Here is a 24,343-nt window from a genome sequence, read left to right as displayed (position 1 = left end):
AAACATGGCCGCTTGAGGTCCAGTTCAGACTTCACGTGAGAAGTCAGCACTGCGACGTATCAAATGGAGACACCGCTTTGCAAACACTGCGTTGGGAGAGGCACGCAGAAAAGGTTCTCTAAGGAGCTTTGATCTTTCGCAGCTCCCTGTCGCAGCACCCTCCTGTGTTTACAAGCTGGCGACAACGGTGTACGCAGAGACCTACTTGCGGCGCAAAGTGTGCATTGCCCAGGTGTGTCCTTAAGGAGAATATAAATAGCCTTCTGCACAGCTATTAGGATTAGTCTTCAATAGGAAAAAGAAGAAGTGCTCTTCCCTGTGGCTGCCTGAGGATGTGAGAGAAGAGCCTCGGGGACAGTCGCTGGGGACACTTGCATTGGGGAAAAAGAAAGAATTTCCTTGTCAGAAGAAGTGTACAGAAGAAGAAGAGTTTGGATTTGATATCCCACTTTATCACTATCCGAAGGAGTCTCAAAGCGGCTAATATTCTCCTTTCCCTTCCTCCCCCACAACAAACACTCTGTGGGGTGAGTGGGGCTGAGAGACTTCAGAGAAGTGTGACTGGCCCAAGGTCACTCAGCAGCTGCAGGTGGAGGAGCAGAGATGCGAACCCCGTTCACCAGATTACGAGACTACTGCTCTTAACCACTACACCATACTGGCTCTCTTCCCACATGGCAGCTTCCATACCTATTTCACTTGATGCATTGACACGAAATACATGCTTGCACAATTGCCACATCTACACAAGACTGTGTGTGTGTGCGGTTTGGTCCTTTATATGTAGCAAAATGTGCGAGAGGGTGCATTTGGAAATGTGGATTTCACGAACTGTGTCTGTGTGATATATACACGCAGAGGAAGGGGCTTAGGTGCCTACAACTGCGAAATTTGGTGACTGTGGGCAGGTTGAGATGGCAGAGGAGTCTCTGCTCATTTTTGACTTCCTGCTTTAACCAGCAACTCCTTTGCAGAATGATTCTTGGGTGCAGAGCTGTTTGACAATGGAACGGTCTCCCTTGAGAGGTGTGGACTCTCCTTCCTTGGAGCTTTCTAAGCAGAGGTTGGATGGCCATCTGTCATGGATACTTGTTCCAAGTACAATTCAAAGTGTTGGTGAGGACCTTTAAAGCCCTAAATGGCCTTGGTCCAGTATACCTGAAGCAGCGTCTCCACCCCCATCGTTCTGCCCGGACACTGAGGTCCAGCTCTGAGGGCCTTCTGGCGGTTCCCTCATTGCAAGAAATGAGTTTACAGGGAACCAGGCAGAGGGCCTTCTCGGTAGTGGCACCCACCCTGTGGAACATCCTCCCACCAGATGCCAAAGAGAAAAACAACTACCAGACTTTTAGAAGACATCTGAAGGCAGCCCTGTTTAGGGAAGCTTTTAATGTTTAACAGACTATTGTATTTTAATATTTTGTTGGAAGCCAAGTGGCAGGGGAAACCCAGCCAATGGGCAGGGTATAAATAATAATATATTATTATTATTATTATTATTATTATTATTATTATTATTATTAGAGATTCCTGCATTGCAGGGGGTTAGACTAGATGACCCTTGGGTCCCTTCAAACTCGTAAGATTCTACGATATTAAAAAGTGGTAGGCCAGGATAACGTCATGTATTTCTGTAACGAAAAGGGCATTGTGCTTCAGCTCGCCTCCTTCGTTTCTACTACCAATACCTTGTAATAATCGCTATTTAAGAAACAATTAAGAAGAGCTTGTTCTCAAGTGGCCAACCTGATGACTATGGGAAGCCAAGCAGGACTTGGGGGCAACAGACCCCTCTCCTCCTGTAGTTTCCAGCGTGGAATCCAGAACCATACCTCCTCTCTGACAGAGGGGACAGTTATCTCCCGCTTGGACTACTGCAATGCGCTCTACGTGGGGCTACCTTTGAAGGTGACTCGGAAACTGCAATTAATCCAGAATGCGGCAGCTAGACTGGGGACTGGGAGCGGCCGCTGAGACCACATAACACCGGTCCTGAAAGATCTTCATTGGCTCACAGTATGTTTCCGAGCACAATTCAAAGTGTTGGCGCTGACCTTTAAAGCCCTAAACAGCCTCGGTCCTGTATACCTGAAGGAGCATCTCCACCCCCCCTCGTTCAGCCTGGACACTGAGATCCAGCACCGAGGGCCTTCTGGCAGTTCCCTCACTGCGAGAAGTGAGGTTACAGGGAACCAGGCAGAGGGCCTTCTCGGTAGTGGCACCCGCCCTGTGGAACGCCCTCCCTTCAGATGTCAAGGAAATAAGCAGCTATCTTATTTTTAAAAGACATCTGAAGGCAGCCCTGTTTAGGGAAGTTTTTAATATTTAATGCTGTATTGTTTTTAACACTCAACTAGGAGCTGTCCAGAGTGGCTGGAGAAACTCAGCCATATGGGCAGGGTATAAATAATAAATTATATTATATATATATTCTATTATAACTTAGTCATTGTGGCTTGTATCAACTGAATAGTCTCGTCCTCCATGCCTTTGCCTAATCCTCTTTTAAAGCCACCCAAAATGGTGGACATCACTACTTCCTGAAGCAAGTTCCACAGTTTATCTATGCACCGTGTGAAGAAATGCTTTCTTTTATCTGCCGTGAATCTTCCAACATTCACCTTCTACGCTTGGGCCCAGGGTTCTCCTCTTTCTCTACACGAGACATAATTTCAGACAACTCTATCAAATCTCTTCTTGTTTTCCTTTTCTACAAAGCAGAACGCCCCAAACAGGTTACTTTGCGAACAGTTCAGAGAAATTACCAACGGCTAAGAGAATAAAGTTGTCATTCAGATACGCAACTGAAAATGTATTCTCGAAATTGGGGGTGCGCGGGATGATTCCCATGCAGTTAAATCTGTGGTTAGTTTTTAGCCATTCCCAGCAATGTTGTTACTCGTCACGTGAGCACAGCATGCATTGCCTCTCAAAATGTTGTCACGCGGCACAAACTTCTCCCAAGACCTCCCCTGTCAGGCTAAGCGCCAACCATCAAAATCACCAACACGGACATGCCCAGAGGTGTTCAGCTGACAGGACGAATTAAAATGGTGTTACACAAGTAAATGAAGGATGGTAAAAATAAAAGCCAAAATGTTGCATTCCAATGATTGATCACCCGACGGAGGCGGTTTCGGACAATCTTACAAAACACACGTTGACAGTACTCTACCTGCTGCCTCTGGTAAGCGGAGAACGTCCTCTCAAGGTCTTCGAGATCTAGCACCTTGAACACCTTTGCGTCATCAATGCCGGCCCATACGGTGCCTTCCAGCTTGTTCTGGGAAGAAGGGAAGAGGATGGGGTAAGCACCACTTATCCCATACAAGCCGCCATTTTGTAAACTGAAACCATACGCTATAAACTTATGGACTATGCAGAAGTGGCGAAACTTACCGGAAGAATAAGAAATCAAGATAACAATTTTTTTATAAAAGAAGGGAAATATTTACGGACAAACTGTAAACAGATAAAAACACTGGCAGGATTATTGTAATAACCTGCAGCTACATAAGAGTAAATATTTAAAGAAGATAAATAAATGAGTAAGTTAAGCTAATTTGGATATGCAGAAGATGTTAAAAATAAATTTAAGGAACCGCAGAAAGAGGGGGAAGGACCAGTGGCGTAGCATGGGTTGTCAGCACCCGGGGCAAGGCAAGTAATTTGCGCCCCCTAACCCATGGATTTGCGCCCCCTAACCCTAACCCCCAGATGTTGCGCCCGGTGCGGCCGGCCCCCCCTGCACCCCCCACGCTACGCCACTGGGAAGGACGCCAAGTTTTAAAATGTCAAAATGATGGTAAAATCAATGAAATGTATATATCTGAAAAGTATAAATATTTTTTTTTTCTTAAAGAAACCATATGCTATGGGAACAGAGTCTCTTGTCAAGGTCACCTTTGCCTTAGCACACAAATTTGGGTGGATTTGCCAGAGGGATAAAATGTCAAGTGATCTCTCTCTCTCTCTCTCTCTCTCTCTCCAGAATAGTCCATTTAGTCCAGAATTCTGCTTCAAGCAGAAGACAGCAGGATGCCACAGGGAAGATGGCGGCCCCAAAGCCCAACTAGTCCAGCACCCTATTCTCACAATGGCTGCCAAGATCCCTGTGGGAAGCCTTCAAGATGGACCACAGCTTCCACCAGCCCCAACCAACACGCCTGCGCTTGGCTAGGGCCGACTGAAACACCTGGAGGCCACCAGCCAAACTACAACTTGACGATGGCCACAGAGGAGGACCACACAGCCAGAAGCACTGATTCACACACCATGGAAGAGGCTCCTTACCTCAGGCAGCTTGGACCAGTTGAAGGACTTGAGAGCGTTTGTGGGCTGCGGGATGTTCTTCCTCTTGAGCCCTGATCCCAAGGGTGCTCCCGGGGCTGGGGGGAGGCCGCCAAGCGGAGGTGGCCCTGGTGGAGGAGGCGGTCCACCGGGAGGCGGTGGCGGAGGAGGCGGTGGTGGGAGGACCCCGCCAGGAGGTGGTGGCGGCGGTGGAGGGACCGGGAGAAGAGAACCTATGGAAGCTGTAGGTAAGGGGCCCCCAGGAGCACCTGGTGGCAGAGGGGGCCCCCCTGGGACAGGAACGCATATTGCTCTCTGGAAGAAAAAGAGGGGGGAGAGAACATACGGTCACTGCAAGGAACTTGAAAAACATACTGTCATATCTTGGTTACAGATAGGTAGCCGTGTTGGTCTGCCATAGTCAAAACAAAAAAAATTCCTTCCAGTAGCACCTTAAAGACCAACTAAGTCAGTTCTTGGTATGAGCTTTCGTGTGCATGCACACTTCTTCGTGCATGCACACTTCTTTCGTGTGCATGCACACTTCTGTTTCAGTGTATCTGAAGAAGTGTGCATGCACACGAAAGCTCATACCAAGAACTGACTTAGTTGGTCTTTAAGGTGCTACTGGAAGGAATTTTTTTTTGTTTTGTCATATCTCGGGTTACAGACGCTTCCCATTGCATTTTTTTGGGTTACGCACCCGCCGAAACCTGGAAGTACCAGAATGGGTTACTTTCGGGGGTCGCGCATGCACAGAAGCGCTAAATTGCATTTTGTGCATGCGCAGAAGCGCTGAATCACAACCCAAGCGTGCGCAGATGCGCCGCTGCAGGTTGCGATAAGTGCATCCCGCACAGATCACGTTTGCAACCCGAGTGTCCACTGTATAAGGAAGTTAGATGGCATTCAGCCTACCAGTGATGGATCCAAAAGGCAAATCGCCACGGAAATTGAAAATGAGGAAGAGAAGCATGGTTTGACGTAGGGAAAGTGAGGAATCTCCACCTTGCATTTGGGATGTGAGGAATAGCAGCAACAGGGAAAGGAAAGCGGGGAAGAGGTTCCTCAAGCCCAAGGGTGAAGAAGCTATGGTTCTCTAGATGTTGCTGGATTACAATTCCCATCATCCTTGATCATGCCAGGAGGAGCTGATGGGAGTTGACAATCCTACAGAATCTGGAAGGCACTGTGTTGGCTACCCTTGCCCTAGCTTAGCTCCTTCCCCCATAATGTCTGATTTATCCCAAAATTGCAAGGAGTGCAGAAAACTAGGTTAGAAAGTCATGCTTGGGCAGTGAGAAAACTCTTCTGTTTTAACAGAGGACATCTCCGGTGCCTTCCCTTCACCACTGGATAACTTTAGCTTCTCTGTCCATATGGAGCATGGCTCCTAGGATTGATGGAACAGCACCCAGAGGCAAACTTGGGCCCCAGAACCTTGGCTGACTGCTGGTGTGAGCCTGTCCTCATTGACGTCAAGAGGCAAGGATCCATGCTATACGAAGTCTCCTTCACCACTGGGATCCCATAGCAAAATAATGCACTGCTCCACAATCAGTTGATATTCCTGAAATATACTGGATGCCCAACGACACCAAAGAATTACCACCTTCTCCTTCACAGTGTTCAACTTTGGGCCCCTAGATGTTGTTGGACTACAACTCCCATCATCGCCAGGCAGCTTAGCCAATGCTAATGGTTGGCGGGAGTTGTCAACATCTGAGGACTCAAGGTTGAAGAACGCTACAAAGCTCAGAGCAGCTTATATTGTGCTCTTCGTTGACTCTCATCAAAATCCACCCATGCTTATCTTCAGCAACTCTACAGAACTGGGTGATCCCAGACTATTCAAGGTAGTGCCGCCATCTTAAATTCTCCTCTGAGAGAGCAAGATCTCAGCTGGAGTCTCACTCAGGCAAAGATACGAGCACCTGACTTTGGCCTCTCTCTCCTCTCAGTGACGAGAAAGGTCTTTGACCTGTCTGTATCAAGTTCTGCAGCTGAACCTTTTATTTCATAAAACCAGCCTTGTAGGTTCAGGGGGTCAGTCTAGATAATGTCCACAGGTGGTCCTGTATCTGTGAGGTTAGCATTTACAAGAGGAAACATGCTAAACCAGTCAAACCAGTTTCTTTGTTAAGGTAATGCCCGTAGCCGCTCAGCTAAGTACCTACCCACCACCGACATCTTAAAGAGTGAGCTCTGTTGCCATAGAGACAAGTGGGCGGGTCTCTTCCCGCCTCACCTGGCTAGATGCCAGGACATCCTAGGATGGGGAACAATAGGTGAAGGGATCTGTGCATCTATGAGTTGGGCTGATGCTGGACCCAAATTTCCCTGGAAACCTAATGGGGAGGCAAGATCTGGTGGCGTGTTCATGCAGTGAACCCCACCCTCCTACACTCAGGTTGTGTATATGTGTAAATGGAACCATATACCCTAAAGACACCACAGTCTCCATTGACCTTCGTTCCAAGGAAACTGAACCCAGGGGAAACATGGGAACCTCTGGAGTGCCTTGCTGCTCGGAGACTGGGATTGTGTGCGACACTAGCTCATGGCGAGATCTGGCCCAATCCCATGTTAGACGGCCTCACCCTGCTCAGTTCGTGGATCTGCGCCGTGAGGTCTGCCACTTGCTGCTTGACTTGTTTATGCTCCGACAGTTCTTTTTCCAGCTTCTCCTTCATCTTATTCAAGGTCTGCATCATCTCCTCCTTCTCCTGGGTCTTGACGTCACACTCCCGCTCTTTCTTTTCCAGCTTCTGCTGGAGCTCATGATGTTCTTTGTGATAAGAAAAAGGGAGGGGAGATTAAGCTGTTTGAAAGGCCAGTATTGTCAACATTGGCTGGCAGCAGCTCTCCAGGGCTTCAGAGAGGGGGCATTCCTAGCCACCTTCTGCAATCCAGAGCTGATGTTCTGCCACATCCCCTCTTCAAGCTCCTGCTGCTCCTGCTCCTGATTCTTTGAATTTGCTCCTTTCTTGATAAAGATTACCTCAGGAAGTTGTGAACTCTAGTTCCTCCCACCCACAAAAAGCCCACGGCTCCCTCCGAGAAATGCTCAAGGAAGGTGAAACTGTTTGTCTGTGTAGCAGATGTCTGGATTACGGCCAAAGGGAATAAACTTGTGTCAACTAACCAATTGCCTCCAACTCCACACTACAGAGGTTCTAACTTCCGTGCTCCTCAACCCCAATGTTTATAGACCACCCCCACACGACCCTCAAAGCTCAGGCTTACTACTTAACCTGTTCTAACTCCTGTCCACACGGCTAGGAGGAGTCTGGACCTCCCGCCTCCATTATGTCACTTCCTCTCACGACCATAATATGCAACAATTCGCCTTAACCAGAGTGAGGCCACAGCTGCATCTAGCTTAGAACCCCAACTGAGGTTGGCTCTCCAAAACCTCAAGCATATTTTTTTCTCCCACCTGAGTCCCAAGATCCTTTGAACCTGGCGCCTTAAGCAAACCACTCCACCATTTCCTCCTGTGGTCCTTTCTCCTATATGGTATGCTTCACCAAAGGCCTGGTTGTCATGGTAACCCTTCATGGATGGATGGGGAACGCAAGGCCCTGCTGCTGGACTCCAGCACCCATCAGGCCCAGTCAGCATCACCAGCAGCCTTGTAAGATGGGAGCTGGAGTCCACTTACACCTCAGAAGGCCACTCCTTCCTCATCCTTGATCTGCTTTACCATAAACCTATCCTTCTGGTTTAGGCCGGAATGTTTGTTTATTTTGCATCAGTCACCTTTTCTCATCTTTTCTGCTTGTTCTTTCCATTGCTTCACTTCATTTTCATTAACCAGCCTGGAAAGAAAACAAACCATGAAAACAATAAGCACCACATACAATAGGAAACGAGGATTAAGGAAAGCCTGAGGTTTTCATCCATATGCATTTGTCAATTTCCCTCCCACAAAAACTTATACAATGGCAATGTTTTGCTTCTGGGTCGCTAGGCCTAAGGTTGGGCTCACTCAGTATTGCCAGGTTATTTTCCAGGAGCATTTAAGACAGCCTTTCTCAACCTGTGGGTCCCCAGATGTTGTTGGACTACAACTCCCATCGCCCCTAGCTAGCATGACCAGTGGTCAGGGATGATGGGAGTTGTAGTCCAACAACATCTGGGGACCCACAGGTTGAGAACCACTGATTTAAGAGATTAGGAGGAAATCTAGATGCTTTCTAGACACTGTCAGAACCACTACAATGCTATGAATCTTTACCAACACCACTCCTTATGGTAGGGTTGCCATACGTCTGGATTTTCCCGGACATTACCAGGATTTCAAAGGCAGAATTGACGTCTGGGGAGGATTTCTGAAATCAATCCTGGATCAATCGAAAAATCGCATTTTTGCAAAAGCTTATCAATTTTGGCGTCTTCCTAAAGAAAGCTCAACAACTTTCAGGGAGTCCCGGTTTTTTCTTTTTGAAATATGGCAACCCTACCTTATGGGATGAGGTTATCAGCCATGAAATGTTGGCACACGAAAGCAGACTCTTAATAGGGAAGAAAGGTGTTTGAAAACCTTTCAAGGCGGCCATTCTCTTACAGGATTAGAAACAGGTTATGCTAAATGGATGAAGCAGGCTGGGAGCACGAAAAATAGGAATTGCCTTTCTGAATGTAACAAGGGCCATGGGAAGTATCAATGCATGGATAACTTTTGGAATTAACTGCTCAAAAGGAGATCAGAAGAAGCACTCAACCAACCTGTCCGGTCAATGTGAGGATTTCCACAAATTTGGGCAAAACCTTAGAACAGATTTATGGGCTGCATAGGGGGAGAATATTCTGTCGCTCAAACAGAAATCCACGCAGGGAAAAACATTCATTTAGCCCTGTGCTGATCGCTGAAGAATTGATGCCTTTGAATTATGGTGTTGGAGGTGACTCTTGAGAGTCCCATGGACTGCAAGAAGATCAAACCTCTCCATACTGAAGGAAATCAACCCTGAGTGCTCACTGGAAGGACAGGTCCTCCACTACTTTGGCCACCTCATGAGAAGAGAAGACACCCTGGAAAAGACCCTGATGTTGGGAAAGATGGAGGGCACAAGGAGAAGGGGGCGACAGAGGACGAGATGGTTGGATAGTGTTTTCGAGGTTACCAGCATGAGTTTGACCAAACTGCGGGAGGCAGTGGAGGACAGAGGTGCCTGGCGTTCTCTGGTCCATGGGGTCACGAAGAGTCGGACACGACTAAACGACTAAACAACAACAACAGAGTCCGCTTCAGATAAATTCATGGTTGGCCTATCACCTATGATGGCTAAAAATGGACTTTCCATGGTTCAGAACAGTAGCGGAAAGTGGTAGGGCAGGAAACAGGGAGTCCAACAGCAGGTGGCGCTAGAGGCAATGGAGGCATGGACAAGCAATGCTAGTTTTGCCTCCATCGGCCCCCACAGAGGTTACAAGGGCAATACTGAGACCAAGGAAGAGGAAGTTGACAGGCAGTGGCCCCCACCCCTCAACTGGTTTGTAAGCCAGAAGGCAGGCAGGGTGCAAGAAGCTGTTTGAGAGGAAGACCAGCTTCTACTGATCCAGAGGTTGCACGCTATTTATTGCTGGTTGGTCAGGGGCAACAGTGTGGAGAGGTCTGTATTACTGACTTCATGTACAACATATGGGCATCCTGGAGCCATCTTCTTGGCAGCTATGGAGAACAGGTCTAGATGGACGTTTTGGACCCTATTCAGCAGGACTCTTCTTACCTCCTTAATTTTATACCACAGAGCCTCATGCCCTCAAAACACAGTTTGTACAGGCAGGGACCGGTTTTCGGAGAAGTTACATTCTGGATCCCTGTACACACCAGCCGGGCCTGCATAAGGCTGCCCCATTCCACCACCCCCTCATTTTGGTGGCATTTTTGGGTCACTTCCAGGTTTGGTCTGGTGTGTGCTTGTGTGGTCATACACATTTCAGACCAGAATAAATTGGCCGCTGCCTGTATTTGTGATCACAGGGAACATATGTTCACAGTTATCCAGGGGAAACACGAAGAATTAAAACTGAATGCCTCGCCCCCAACTCTGGACGCAGGAAGGAGAAAAACCCATCCCCGTTTTAGACTTATGTAGTCCATACAATCACGGTTGGTTGGGATCTCTAAAGATCATCCAGCTCAACCCCCGTCAATGTAGGAAACCTAACTTGCAAGCACGTGCCTTTTTAAAAAAAGATGTTCAAAAAGCAAAACACACACCAAATACAGAATAAAACCAGGAAAGAAAGAGCGAAAGAAAGTCTTCTAATTTAGCATTTGGTTCAGAAGGAGGGAGGAAGAGGGTCTTACATTCGAACAACGTTCTTAATATTAAAGTTCTCCAGGGGTGTTGAGTCTGGGTCTTGCCCTTTGTCGTTCTGAATAACTATTTGTTGTATGATGCGGTCGAGCAGCAACCAATAATGGACCGTGTTGCCATTTCTCTTATCTAAAGGAGGCAGAGGAGAGATAGAGATTAACAAAGACTTTCACACGGGAGAATGCATGCTAGACCCGCGCGGCAGAGACCCAGCGGTTTTGGCCGAAATTCCTGCTGCTTCCACGTTTCAAACACAAAACCATTCCAAGACTGTAGAGGCAGCTATGCAAAACATTTAAGGAAGCAGCTCTCAAGGGACCTCTTTTGGCAAGGACGGAGAGGCCTTGGAGTTTGGCATCTTTCAAAATGCTTCTGCAATTAAGGCAGATGCTTGCATACGAATGTGGATCTGGGCAACCATTAAATTCAGGTGAGCTGTGGAGGGAAATATGGTTTGTTGGGGTGTGTGTATCTGTGTGTGTCAGGCAGGATGAAAAGTAGCAAGTGACATCGTGGAAACATACGGGATTTAAATAAATAAAAATAAACATATTTAAGAGTCTGTGGGATTACCCCGCACACAACTTTTGAATCAAATATCAGGGAAGTAAATCACACAAGAAGCTGAGCTAGATATGGGGCTTCTAGGAAAACTCAGGCAAATCCAGAACAATTGGATGTAATTGAGAAAATCTTCCGTGCAGATGACTGCAATGACAGCAGAGCTTGATTGAACGTATTTCCTGGATGCTCCAGGGGGGTTGTGTAAAAATAAGCAAAAGCCCAAAATCCATTGTTTATGAAATTTGTTGCTGTTGTTTGGGATAACAGCTGTGTTGTTCGAGGGAAGAGGAATGGCACACAATCAATTTAAGCTACCTCTTATGTTGTCAGAGAACTCAGCGGCTTCCATTGTGTACCCGTGAGCGGAACTTCGCTCATGCTGACATGAGCGGTGTGTGTGTGTGTGTGTGTGTTTCTCAAGGATTTCTCCTCCCCACCCCACCCTGTAGCCCCTTGAAAACCTGTTCCAGGGAGTTGGGGAGATCCTCTAGAACAGCACAGGAAGTGGCTGCAGGAGGGAAGGGGGAAATGGAGCATAAATCGCCTCCAGGCTTCCACTTCCTTCAGTGGGAAGAGGCTTTGCTAGATTACATTTTCATTGCAAATGAGAAGCACCGAAGTTTTGACTTTGCAGATTTTAACATATATTCATGCTGGTGTATGCAAGATGGTGTATTCATGGTTGTAGGGGAGGAGGAAGAGGGTTTTTTTTTTAGGGGGTAGAGAGATAATTAGGGGTTGCATCTAGCAAACTCATCCCATTCTTGGAAGGACTTCTGTTTTCCTTTGTTACATTTGTTATTGACGATTGAAAGGGCCGGTTCCAAAATATTCCTGCGCAAACATCAGGCTCAATTCTCAATTCCTTTCATAACATTCTATGGAACGCAACATGGCAACCTACAGTCAACAAGTCCTTGGGGTGCACAAAGATGTAAATTAGCAGAAAACCTGAGACCCCGGAAGGGTGGTGGGGATCCCAGCATCTTTTCTCCAGAGAGATTTATAGGGACCAACTCACGAGGAAACCCTACTTTCCTTCGATCTTGCAGCCCAAGCTGCTCCCCCTCCCTCTCCTCCCATTGCAAGCGCTCATCCCAGTTTTTTAAATATGTGCTACAAATCCAGTCTGGTCATTTTGTCTTCTCTTGCCATGGTTAAGAAGCCTTCTCCACGCCCTTTGGGGCAGATGGTGTTGTCCTTAAAAATTTGGGGCAGTACTGAACTAATTAATTGCGCAAACAGAATGAGTTCCACTTGAGAAAGGCAACTGCCCACCCATCTCTTCCCCCTGTGTGCCCCCCCTGCCGTCCCCAATTCTGTCTCAGAACAGATTTAAAGGGTGCACAGCGACAGGAAAAAGGGAGAATGTTCTGCTGCGCAAGTAGAAATCCTTGAGATGATTCAGTGTTCCCCTTAGTGCTACTTTGATTGCAACCCATATTTCCTATTTCTGATCAAGAGGACACCATTCCATTCATCATGAGGACATCAGCCCAGTCATCCACTTCCGCAGAGAGGGGCTGAAATGAGCACACACACAAACAGTCTTTCGAAATAATGTGGTACGTAGCCTATAGATGTTGCTGCTTTCGCAGAACATCGAAGATTTAAGCGACCCATTCTAATAACCCTTATGGAACATGTTACAGCTACAACACTTCCAACTTCAGTCAACAGTAAACAAGAGTCCTGAAACCACCCACAGCCTGCTTTACATGTAAAGGTCAAGGGACCCCTGACCATTAGGTCCAGTCGTGGCCGACTCTGGGGTTGTGGCGCTCATCTCGCTTTATTGGCCGAGGGAGCCGGCGTACAGCTTCTGGGTCATGTGGCCAGCATGACTAAGCCGCTTCTGGCGAACCAGAGCAGCGCACAGAAACACCGTTTACCTTCCCGCTGGAGTGGTACCTATTTATCTACTTGCACTTTGATGTGCTTTTGAAATGCTAGGTTGGCAGGAGCAGGGACTGAGCAATGGGAGCTCACTCCATCGTGGGGATTCGAACCGCCGACCTTCTGATCGGCAAGTCCTAGGCTCTGTGGTTTAACCCACAGTACCACCAGCGTCCCTGTGCTTTACATGTACAGATACAAAAATACATCTCTATATATTTACTCACAAGGCATTTGGAGACAGTGATGGAGGATAGACATGAAGTGTGGGTACGCTTCTGTATGGGTCAGCCGCTTCCTCGTAAGCTCAAACATCTGGGTTGCACTTTTCGTATCTATATGGACCTGTGTTTGGATAGGCAAAAAGTGACGTTTCGTATTTCCACGCCCCAAGTATGGCTCGACATTGCCACGGGGAGTCAAAAGTTGCTGCCCTCAATTGCACTAAACCCAGAACAATCTGTCTTCAAATCAGGTCTTTATTATATATAATGGGGGCAGGTCTACACACACATTTCACCCCCCAATGAATGTTCAAAATTTTGCACGCGTCTATATCCACACGGGCATGTTCACAATCCCAGTCAAGATTTGCCAGGTGTACAAGAACTCTTGACACAGAATATAGAATTGTAGCGTTGGAAGAGCCATCCAGTTCAACCTCCTGAAATGCAGGAATCACAGCTAAAGAAACCCTGTGATAATGGCCACCCAACCTCTGTTCAAAAACCTACAACAAAGGAGAGTCCACTATTTTCCAAGATAGTCCGTTCCACTGTCAAACAGATGTGAGTGCTGATGTTTAGGAAGATGAGGCAATCACCACTGTATGTCCAAATCATGGTGAAAGCAATATTACTTTTAAGCCACTATCGTGGGATTTTTGCTTCTTCCATTTTAATGTAAATTTTGACATCCACTGTAAAATTCATACAGTGCTCAGGAGTGTGATTCACTTATAGTGATGCTGAGCCCATTTGGGATGGGGGGGTGGTTTGTGAAAATGCTCATTTAAAAGCACCCCACCTGCCCACCCCATTTTCAGAGGTCACTGCAAAGGGATCCAGTTGTTGCAGTGATTCGAGGCAGGTAGAATTCTATGCTTTTTTATTCTTACAACAGGAAAAAAATAACCACCCAGCACCAGAGTAGTTTGGATGCATACATACCAGTTCAAATCTTTTGGCAAACTCCAATTCATCCTCATTTCTAAGCATTTCAAAAAAGTCTAAATGCCTGGGAAGGAGATAAGAGTCAACACACATTTATTGTAATGGGCTATTGAATACGTTTCCAAGCACAATTCAAAGTGTTGGTGCTGACCTTTAAAGCCCTAAACGGCCTCGGTCCAGTAGACCTGAAGGAGCGTCTCCACCCCCATCGTTCTGCCCAGACACTGAGGTCCATCTCCGAGGGCCTTCTGGCAGTTCCCTCATTGCGAGAAGTGAGGTTACAGGGAACCAGGCAGAGGGCCTTCTCGGTGGTGGCGCCCACCCTGTGAGACGCCCTCCCACCAGATGTCAAAGAGAAAAGCAACTACCGGACTTTTAGAAGACATCTGAAGGCAGCCCTGTTAAGGGAAGCTTTTAATGTTTAATAGATTATTGTATTTTAATATTCTGTTGGAAGCCGCCCAGAGTGGCTGGGGAAACTCAGCCAGATGAGTGGGGTATAAATAATAAATTATTATTATTATTATTATTATTATTATTATTATTATTATTATTATTATTGAATCAATCTTGGGAGGGAGAAGTCTTAGAAGGTTTATACTACTATTCCTATTTAGAAATTTCTAGAGCAGGCAAGCCATTTATTGACATTTCATCCAGTAGAGTTTGAAGCCCTTACATAATTCATCTTCTTAACAACAATGCAAAGCTTCTCATTCTTGCTCAAATTTGTGTGGGAGCCAAACATAACTGCCAGTAAGTAAGGGGTTAGGGACCACAGAGGTGTACATCTCTGGAGAAGACTATTTTATTATTAGGCTGTCTGCCAGTATGCTTTTTATTACATTTTTTATCACTGGTGTTCTGTAATGCATTTTTAATGTTGTACACCGCCCTGGGGCCTTTTGATAATGGGCGGTATGTATATTGAATCAACAACAACAACAGCCCAGTTGCCTGAGAAAAGACCAATAAATGCATGAGTTCGACAAAGTAAAACAAAATTGCAAGGGGCGGGGTGAGGGGAGATTGTAAAGCATTTTGTAAACTAATAATACAGCACAAATTTGACTGACAACTGCACTTAAGTACTGCTGGCATTAGGCATGTTTTAAGAAGCGTTCAGGTAGCATTTGAACTTGTAATTGGAATGCTTCAGCCTAAAGATGGATAATAAACACAAAATCCAGCAAGAATGAAGAAGGCACAGATGGGGGAAAATAAACCTCACGGACTACAAACCAATCAACCACACTTACCTATCTAACGTGGAGTTTTCGTGTTCTCTTAATTTGTCAATCACAGGCTGAATCCCAAGCATGAGGAATTCATATCGGAGGTGGAGTCTAAAGTCCAGGCTTTCCTGGAAAAGAGGAAGAGAAGAGACCTTTCAAGGACTGTGGGTCTGATTTGAATATCCTTTTAGATGCCAACTTGGGTGTCTTCTGGTTGTTCTTGACTACAACTCCCATCATCCCCAAACCAGAAGGGAAGATGCGGCAGAAACGAGCCAATCTTATTTTAGGCACAGCAGGAAAGAGGGCTGGAACCGAACGCTAAGCACTTGGGCTTCCTGCCCCACAATGGAATTTTGGGGTCCTCTGGCAAGGAACCCGTCATGTGTTCCCAGAAAAAGGCTGTATAAAATTACCCCCTCTATCATGCACCTAAGCTTTCTCAGGAACTCTGTTGAGGGGAAAGGGGGCGAGAGAAGGAAGGGGGGAGAGAGAGAATGAGAGAGAGAGAGAGAGAGAGAGAGAGAGAGAGAGAGAGAGAGAGAAAGAAAGAAAGAAAGAAAGAAAGAAAGAAAGAAAGAAAGAAAGAAAGAAAGAAAGAAAGAAAGAAAGAAAGAAAATGAAAGGGAGGGAAGGAGGGAGGGAGGAAGGAAGGAAGGAAGGAAGGAAGAAAATGAAAGGAAGGGAAGGGAAGGAGGGAGGAAGGGAGGAAGGAAGGAAGGAAGGAAGGAAGGAAGGAAGGAAGGAAGGAAGGAAGGAAGGAAGGAAGGAAATGAAAGGAAGGGAAGGAGGGAGGAAGGGAGGGAGGGAGGAAGGAAGGAAGGGAGGGAGGGAGGAAGGGAGGAAGGGAGGAAGGAAGGAAGGAGCTATTAGACTGAACGAGGCCCTGCCCCACCAACCTTAAACAACCTCCACCTGCCTGCCTTCCTACTTACAAGAGCTCAGTAGGCATCACTCCCTGTAGCATGGAGGAGAATAGGGGCAATACTAGGATTAGTTGGCTCTGCCGGCCATTGCCTCTGGCGCCACCTCCTGTTGGACCTCCACCCCACCAGCCAAGTGTTCGCCAGCCTCAATGGTTGAAACCTATCCCTCCAGCCCCCAAACTTACCACTCCAGCCCCTTGGCTTAGAACTGCATTGATGAAGGACATAATAGCCGTCTTGAGGCTCACTTCGTCCCGGTATCGGCCTGTGCTTCGGTCCAGGTCATTTATTAGTGTCTGTGGGGTACAAGGTTTTCAATTAATGACGTCTACAGGTGCAGAAGTGCAGGGGCAATATGCCACCAGTGCAAACCCACTGCATTAAGAAAAAAAGAACTAGTTTTTTATGCTGAGGATCACAAAAAAAGTATGGCCCACCCATACAGCTTTCCTGTGGTGTGTTCCAGATGTTTTGGGCAGCTCCCAGGTGCTGGCAAAACATCTGTAGGACAAAAGCTTGGAGAAGGCTGGGTTGGAATTACCTGTCCATGCTAATGAACTGGCTAGAGATAGCTTTTACATATTTTGACAGAACCACAGAGTCCTGAGTTAAGCACCCATTTATTAATTGCAAAAAAATAATCAATATTATTATTGTTCTTTATTGAATTTGTATCCTGCCCTTCATCCGTAGATCTCACGGTGGTTCACAGCATAAAAATACAATGTAAAATCAAGAACGAGAAAGCAAACCAATAAACCTCCCTCCCCACAACCCAGTTGATGTTTGGTTGCTTCCAAGCATATCTCTCAGGTGTCACTTAAACAAGCATCCTATTCTTGGGACCCTGCATTTTGATATTGTGTTTTAAATTGTTTCCACCTGCCCTGGGACCTTAAGGTGAAGGGCAGATGCTGCTGAAATAATGCAAAAATAAAATATTATTATTATTATTATTATTATTATTATTATTATTATTATTATTATTATTAAAATTTGTATTCAGCCCTATACCTGCAGGACTGTTCACAACCTAAAATCACAATATAAAAACACACAATTCATAATAACAACAAAAACAATAACAACCCCCCCCAAAAAAACCACATTTTAAAAGGGCATTGGAAGTCAGTCAGCCAAATGCCTGGTTAAAGAGGAATGTTATCACCTGGCACCTAAAGGTGTATAATGAAGGCGCCAGGCAACTCTCCCTGGGGAGAGAGTTCCACAAACAGGGAGCCAGACTGAGATGACCCCAGACAGCATTAGAATAAAAAATAAATCCAGAGATTGCCCAAACACATGTAGAACTCAAAACACTAAGTAAAAGTTAATACTGGAGGCAGAGGGTAAGCTTTAAAGGGCCGATGCAAGCAGAGATTTCTTGTCCAACTGCTGACTCTGGTAAAAAACAGGCATTGCCTGTTTTCAAAAACCTGCAAGCCCTGTTTGATCAGACAGAAGCCGTGGGGCAAAAGAAGCACTGATACTCCGTGGAAAGGAAAAAAATGTCTCTCTAACTGCCTTCATTATTTCCCAATGTAAAGGTAAAGGGACCCCTGACCATTAGGTCCAGTTGTGACCAACTGTGGGGTTGCAGCGCTCATCTCGCTTTTCTGGCCGAGGGAGCCAGCATACAGCTTCCGGGTCATGTGGCCAGCATGACTAAGCCGCTTCTGGCGAACCAGAGCAGCGCACAGAAACGCCGTTTACTTTCCCGCTGGAGTCGTACCTATTTATCTACTTGCACTTTGACGTGCTTTCGAACTGCTAGGTTGGCAGGAGCAGGGACCGAGCACCGGGAGCTCACCCCATCATGGGATTTGAACCGCATGATCGGCAAGTCCTAGGCTCTGTGGTTTAACCCACAGCGCCACCGCGTCCCATATTTCCCAACGTACAACCAACTTAAGTGGCAAGAGGCAAGTCCGTACCTGAAAGCGAGTTCTTTCGCTGGCGTATTTTTGGTAGTGCACCATGGCTTCCAGCACCTTCTTGTGACCCCCGGGAACCAGGCACACAGCACCCATGATTTCTAGCACGGCAACCTTGGTCTTAATGTTTTCTGTGCTCAGGCTCTGCGCTATCACATTAATGCTCTCCAAATGGGCCAGGACGTGAGCTCTGCCCAGAGAGTTGTTCATCAGAGCTTTGATGCACCCGATGAGAGAGGTATGTATCCGAGACTCAGAGGTCTCATAGTCCATGCTCTTCAGGAAGTTCAGAATGCACGTCAAGCCATCCAGGTCGATAAACCTGGTTACAAACCTGCCAGAAACAGATCGCCATGAATACAAGAGGGTTCGTCAGGAAAAAACACACCACACAATGCAAATTACAAATTTTGCATCCGATAAAGATCCTCTCCTCATCGAAGTTTTGTTAGACCCCTTTCTTTCCCCAGGGCTACAACAGTTTAACAAGAAGGTCCAGCAACTCGGGCTGTCAGTGGAACTTTTGCGATCGATATCCCTTCCATCTGCCAAGGCTATAATAAAAACTAGGTTGTGGGATATTGAACCCCAAGAACTAACAGTAGCAGCAGAGAAAACATGTTCCTCTCTTTATTTTCAACTTTCTTGGGCACATGAAACTAACACAATTACCTTGAATTTCTTCTTAACCCTCAGGAAAGAAGGGCATTTTCGCTGGCCAGGTTTAATTCAAATCCATCAAACCTCCTTTGGGGAAGGTTCTCAGGCAGGGTGGAAGGAGAAAGAACTTGCCCACATGAAGGCCACCTGGTGGAAACCCTCACACATATGGTTCTCAGTTGTAAACTATATGCTGATCTCCGCCAGCAATTTCTAGATCAACTCTGTATCCCCAAATGGAAACCAGAATCAGAGGTCATACATTTTCTATTACTGGGGAATGATCAGGAGCTCACCAAGTCAGCGGCTAAATATCTCTATTTGGCTTTTTGTTGCCGAAATACACTGCAGACGTCTGATCTCCTTGGAGACCAAGAGATGTGATGATAGACTGCTCTGCCTTTTTCTTTCTTTTTTAGCAAATGTTTTGTGCCACTGGGGAAGTGGTAATTCTGTATTAATTTGTTTTGGATGTTGTATGTGATGCCAATAAAAGGTTTGATGACGATGAAATTACAAATTACATTAAGCAGAGGTTGGATGGTCAGCTGTCCTGGATGCTTTAGCTGGAATTACAACATGGCAACCTCCAGAAGCTGCTGGACTTCGGCTCCCCAAATGGCCAATGGTCAGAAATCACTAGAGTCAGGGCTTTTTTTCAGCCCGAGTGCAGTTCCGGCACCTCTCAGGTGGTGGGTGCCATTGTGGGGTGGCTTTTTGACATGGTCCTGCCGTCTTCTGCTGCCACCAGTTGCCAGAGTGGGAAAGGAGAAGCAGACAGGATGGGAAGCTGGGGAGAGTGTCATGAAATTCTACTCAGTATTGATCCAGAGTAGATTCCAATGTACAGTTAGCAGAGCAAAAGCTTAATCAAGTGTCAGTTTGCACTTATTGGTACAGAAAGTATTGAAGAAGAAGAAGAAGAGTTTGGATTTGATATCCCGCTTTATCACTACCCGAAGGAGTCTCAAAGTGGCTAACATTCTCCTTTCCCTTCCTCCCCCACAACAAACACTCTGTGAGGTGAGTGGGGCTGAGAGACTTCAGAGAAGTGTGACTGGCCCAAGGTCACCCAGCAGCTGCATGTGGAGGAGCGGGGAAGTGAACCCGGTTCCCCAGATTACGAGACTACCGCTCTTAACCACTACACCACACTGGCTCTCAATCTTGATCTGATGTGCAGAGATCTTTCCTATTCCACTTAATTCAAGAGGGTTCTGGAAGCTTCTCTGTGTGGAAGAAACAAGCAGAAGGTTCATGATGTTTGGGTACAGCTGGCTTAAATTGGTTCTCCTATCTCTTTCTGTCAAGGTCATGTTGACTATAAAAATCAGGCCAGAAGGAGCCTGGGTTTCACTTTCTCTTTCTATCGCTTTTCCTTCTGGTGCGGTGTTCTGTACGTAGTACGCTATATAGTGTTAAAGTTTAGACTTATTATAAGTTATTGTAAGTTTAAGTTAAGTCTACTGCAACTGGATTTCTTATGGACTGGGTCAATCCTGAATGTACAGTGGTACCTCAGGTTACATATGCTTCAGGTTACAGACTCCACTAACCCAGAAATAGTACCTCGGGTTAAGAACTTTGCTTCAGGATGAGAACAGAAATTGTGTGGCGGCAGCGCAGTGGCAACAGGAGGCCCCATTAGCCACAGTGGTGCTTCAGGTTAAGAACAGTTTCAGGTTAAGAACGGACCTCCGGAACAAATTAAGTATATAACCAGAAGTACCACTGTATTGGATTTGTGACCATTATGCTCATTTGCCTTCAGTAGAAGTAGTAAACTGGGCTGAATGAAATACAATTGCCTCTGGTCTATTTTGGGGGAATCCTGCAATGTGTTTAAGTTTTACTTTGCTAACTACACACTGGAGTTCTGCTCTGCATCAATATTGAGTAGAATTCTATGACAGAGAGGTCACTGCAATTCTGAGCCTCGAGTACCACCCTCATGGAAATGGGGCTGGCGGGGGACGAAGAGAGAATGGGAGGTGTGCATAGGCAGGTGGGTGGGCCTGACATGGACACCCCCCGGGGAAACACCTTCGCCGGGAGAGGTTGAGGCTACTAGCGACGACGGCTCAGTGGAACCTCCAGGGTCAGAGTGAGTCTATCACTCTGAACAAGAGGCACAGCTATAAGATGGTGCAGACCAGCATCTTGTCGCATGATTTTTGCTTCAAGATGGCAGCGTTGGCAGCGTCTGGGTTGGCGAGTGTGGAGGTGAGTCCCGGCACTTTTTATTCCAGAAAAAAAGTAACCCAGTAACCTCTGTCTCTGGTTCTAGTGATATCTACTCAGCTCCTTTCGGCAAACTTAGCAATGACTGACCAGAACCTTATGGAGATTAACATTAAGAGTTCTTTGGCTAGAGAATCAATTCCAGGAACCCTTTCGCTAGAGAACCAATAGAAAAGCAAGAAGTTGGGCAGCAAAGCAAGGAAAATCATTTGCCTCATTGGTTTGGTCCTCAGCGCAGTCTTCAAACTCTCTATGGTTTTGCTGCGCTCTTCTTCATCTTCTTTTTCCAAAGCAATCAGCGATTTTCTCTGCAAAAGGTAAAAAGAAAATCAACGCAAGAAATAAGTTAGGCACAGCTAGCTTATTTGCATACCGCATTTTGCACGGAAGCCATAATACACAATAAATATGAACATCCCAGCAAAACACAACCCCTCCCAGTATATATAAGGGTCTGGTGACTTCTGTTTCAGTGTGTATCTGAAGAAGTGGGAATGCACACGAAAGCTTATACCTAGAACAAACTTGGTTGGTCTCTATGGTGCTACTGGACTATTTTTATTATTATTTTGACTGCGTCAGACCAACACGGCTACCGAATCTAGAATCCCAGCACAACGTGAAGTAGATCAGCAAAGAGGCAGACTCCCAATTGTTTAGTAACACTAATAACAAAAAAAAGACTCCGCTGCCCTGTAAATTACACTACTAATTTAAGAAAGCTTGGGGGGGGGGAAACCAGGAGTGGATTTTTGTGTGACGGGACTGGGAGCTCAGTCTAGTACTGATTCCTAAGTTAAGCGTGTGCACCTATTCTTTACTTCCAGGTGTATGTTGCTCTACCACTGCAAGTCACTGGTTTGCACCAGGCTCTGATTGGTGGACCTCGTAGGCAGGTGGTGGTGGAGCAAGTAGATCCTGTGAGCCTAAAGTCTGTGCAGGCTTGATCTAAAAGCAGATTCATATGCTTGCATTTCCATTGCTTTGTGACACCCTGCTTAATATGCAACAATTCATACTGAGCTGAAAAATATTCAGCCCCAGAGCAACCGATTCTGTAGGAAGTTAATGATAATGAAACAGAAGAGAAATCACAAAGGACAAGGAGGAAGGGCAGAGAAGCATTTAACGGCACACTAGCAATTAGGCCATATTTAATTTCATTTAGCAATATAGCATTATTAGCATAGTGCCTGCTTATAGCCCAAATGGCTTCTATTGTGCCCAGTACATGAGTCTAAATGGACACATGAGAATAGCAGCTGATAACTAAGGCTGCAATCCTGTGCACACTTAGGAATAAACTCCATTTAATTCAATGGGATTGATTTCTGAGTAAACATACGCAGGATTGCCCTGTAAGACTCAAAAGTGTATGGTAATGGACAGATCAAAATCCACTGCAAACCAAGACAGTACAAACGGTGTTCCTACATCTAGTTTAGGAAAAGTGAATACAGTTGAGAGACACGTGTTTCAACTTTTTACAATTTCACGGGGAGGAAAGGAGGTTTTGTGAGATTTCCAGTTTTGGGAGAGCATGGACGACTCATAAATTTCCCAAACTGAATCTCAAGACATTTTGCAAAATTTCAACAGACTTGTGTGGATTTGCACAAATGCAACAGGATGCTTAATTCTCTGTGCCGAACCATGTCCTGAAATTCAACTTTCAAGGAAAATCCTTTTCTAAGTCACATTTTCCCCAAACACCAACCTGACATTCAGAAATCTCCACATGGTTGCAATTGGAGCCATGCCAGTTGCAAAATAAGGTAAAAGGTAAAGGTACCCCTGCCCGTACGGGCCAGTCTTGCCAGACCCTGGGGTTGTGCGCCCATCTCACTTAAGAGGCCAGGGGCCTGCGCTGTCCGGAGACACTTCCGGGTCACGTGGCCAGCGTGACATCGCTGCTCTGGCGAGCCAGAGCCGCACACGGAAACGCCGTTTACCTTCCCGCTGGTAAGCGGTCCCTATTTATCTACTTGCACCCGGAGGTGCTTTCGAACTGCTAGGTTGGCAGGCGCTGGGACCGAGCAGCGGGAGCGCACCCCGCCGCAGGGATTCGAACCGCCGACCTTTCGATCGGCAAGTCCTAGGCGCTGAGGCTTTAACCCACAGTGCCACCTGCGTCCCATGGAGTTGCAAAATGCGCCTGGCTAATTTCTAACACTGACAACAGACCTGTTCCTGAAACCCTGGAAAGTCACCCTCAGTGTAAACCATGGCTGGGGAAACTGAGACATCCTGGATTCCATTGGACAACAATCCCCATTGTTCCTGGGGCTGATGGGAGTTGGAGTCTGAAGGGGCAAATGTACCACATCCCTGCTATAGACAATGTGTTGCTAGACAGGCCAATGGTCTGATTCAGTATAACTTCCTCTCTGTCCCTGTCTCCAAAACATTCCTTTTGGAAAACTCTACCCAACACACTCTTTATAGTTTGCGAATGCCAGACTTTTAATCCTTATAATCCTAGAGTTATGTACTGAGTTGAATAGGATCCAAATTGCAGCAGTCTGATTGGTCCTAAAACAATAGGATTCAGAATGCAGCAGTCTGATTGGTCCTAAAACAATAGGATCCAGAATGCAGCAGTCTGATTGGTCCACAGAAGCCACCCAATCCAACTCCAGGTGGAAGGGAATCTGCAACCTGATTGGCCTGCAGGAGAATTCCAGAATTAGCCAATCATGTGGGACCCATTGTGTACATAATGTATATAAGGCAGACATTCTGGGGGAACTTGCATTCCTCCTCACCACTCTGAGCTGAATAAAGAGCATGAAATCTACTCTTGACTCTGAGTATATTTCACCTAGCAAGTGTTATAAAATAAGCCAGGCTAACTTCCTCAGGAGGTGATCGCCTGGGCGAAGGGCCATTAAGAAAAAGAAGGAGAGGTGATGGGCCATTAAGAGAGCAAAAGAGAGGGGGCTCTGTCCCAGAACACCAATGGGTGAGTCCCCTCCTCCAGCTCACAGATAGTGAGCCAGACAAAAGCCAGAGTTTAGAGTTGAAGAGTGTGTGCAATGTGACCTAGAAGTAAAAAGTTGCAGGCTGAAAAGCCAGAGGGGCAAAGCAGGATGTTTG

The 24,343-nt window shown here is 46.3% G+C and overlaps 2 protein-coding genes across 3 annotated transcripts in view; both read right to left on the bottom strand.

Annotated features, from left to right (window-relative positions):
* DAAM1 (dishevelled associated activator of morphogenesis 1) overlaps nt 1-24,343 on the bottom strand; it is a 186,405-nt gene that overhangs the window by 38,568 nt on the left and 123,494 nt on the right. For both annotated transcript variants that reach the window (XM_081909810.1, XM_081909811.1), the window contains exons 5-15: nt 21,461-21,555; nt 18,347-18,680; nt 16,598-16,708; nt 15,511-15,614; nt 14,249-14,315; nt 13,307-13,424; nt 10,610-10,748; nt 8,053-8,111; nt 6,891-7,078; nt 4,294-4,605; nt 3,176-3,283 (exon numbers count right to left, since the gene is read on the bottom strand). In XM_081909810.1, the coding sequence (XP_081765936.1) occupies nt 3,176-3,283; nt 4,294-4,605; nt 6,891-7,078; nt 8,053-8,111; nt 10,610-10,748; nt 13,307-13,424; nt 14,249-14,315; nt 15,511-15,614; nt 16,598-16,708; nt 18,347-18,680; nt 21,461-21,555 (1,635 nt within the window). The remainder of the gene's footprint in view (nt 1-3,175; nt 3,284-4,293; nt 4,606-6,890; nt 7,079-8,052; nt 8,112-10,609; nt 10,749-13,306; nt 13,425-14,248; nt 14,316-15,510; nt 15,615-16,597; nt 16,709-18,346; nt 18,681-21,460; nt 21,556-24,343) is intronic.
* Nucleotides 1-24,343, bottom strand: part of JKAMP (JNK1/MAPK8 associated membrane protein) — a 93,302-nt gene that overhangs the window by 66,982 nt on the left and 1,977 nt on the right. The window lies entirely within an intron of this gene.

Source organism: Podarcis melisellensis (genome assembly GCF_964234715.1).
Source record: "Podarcis melisellensis genome assembly, chromosome: 1".
NCBI classification, from domain to species: domain Eukaryota; kingdom Metazoa; phylum Chordata; class Lepidosauria; order Squamata; family Lacertidae; genus Podarcis; species Podarcis melisellensis.
Note: the sequence above shows the minus strand (reverse complement) of the source record. Positions and strands in the feature narration are given on the sequence as shown.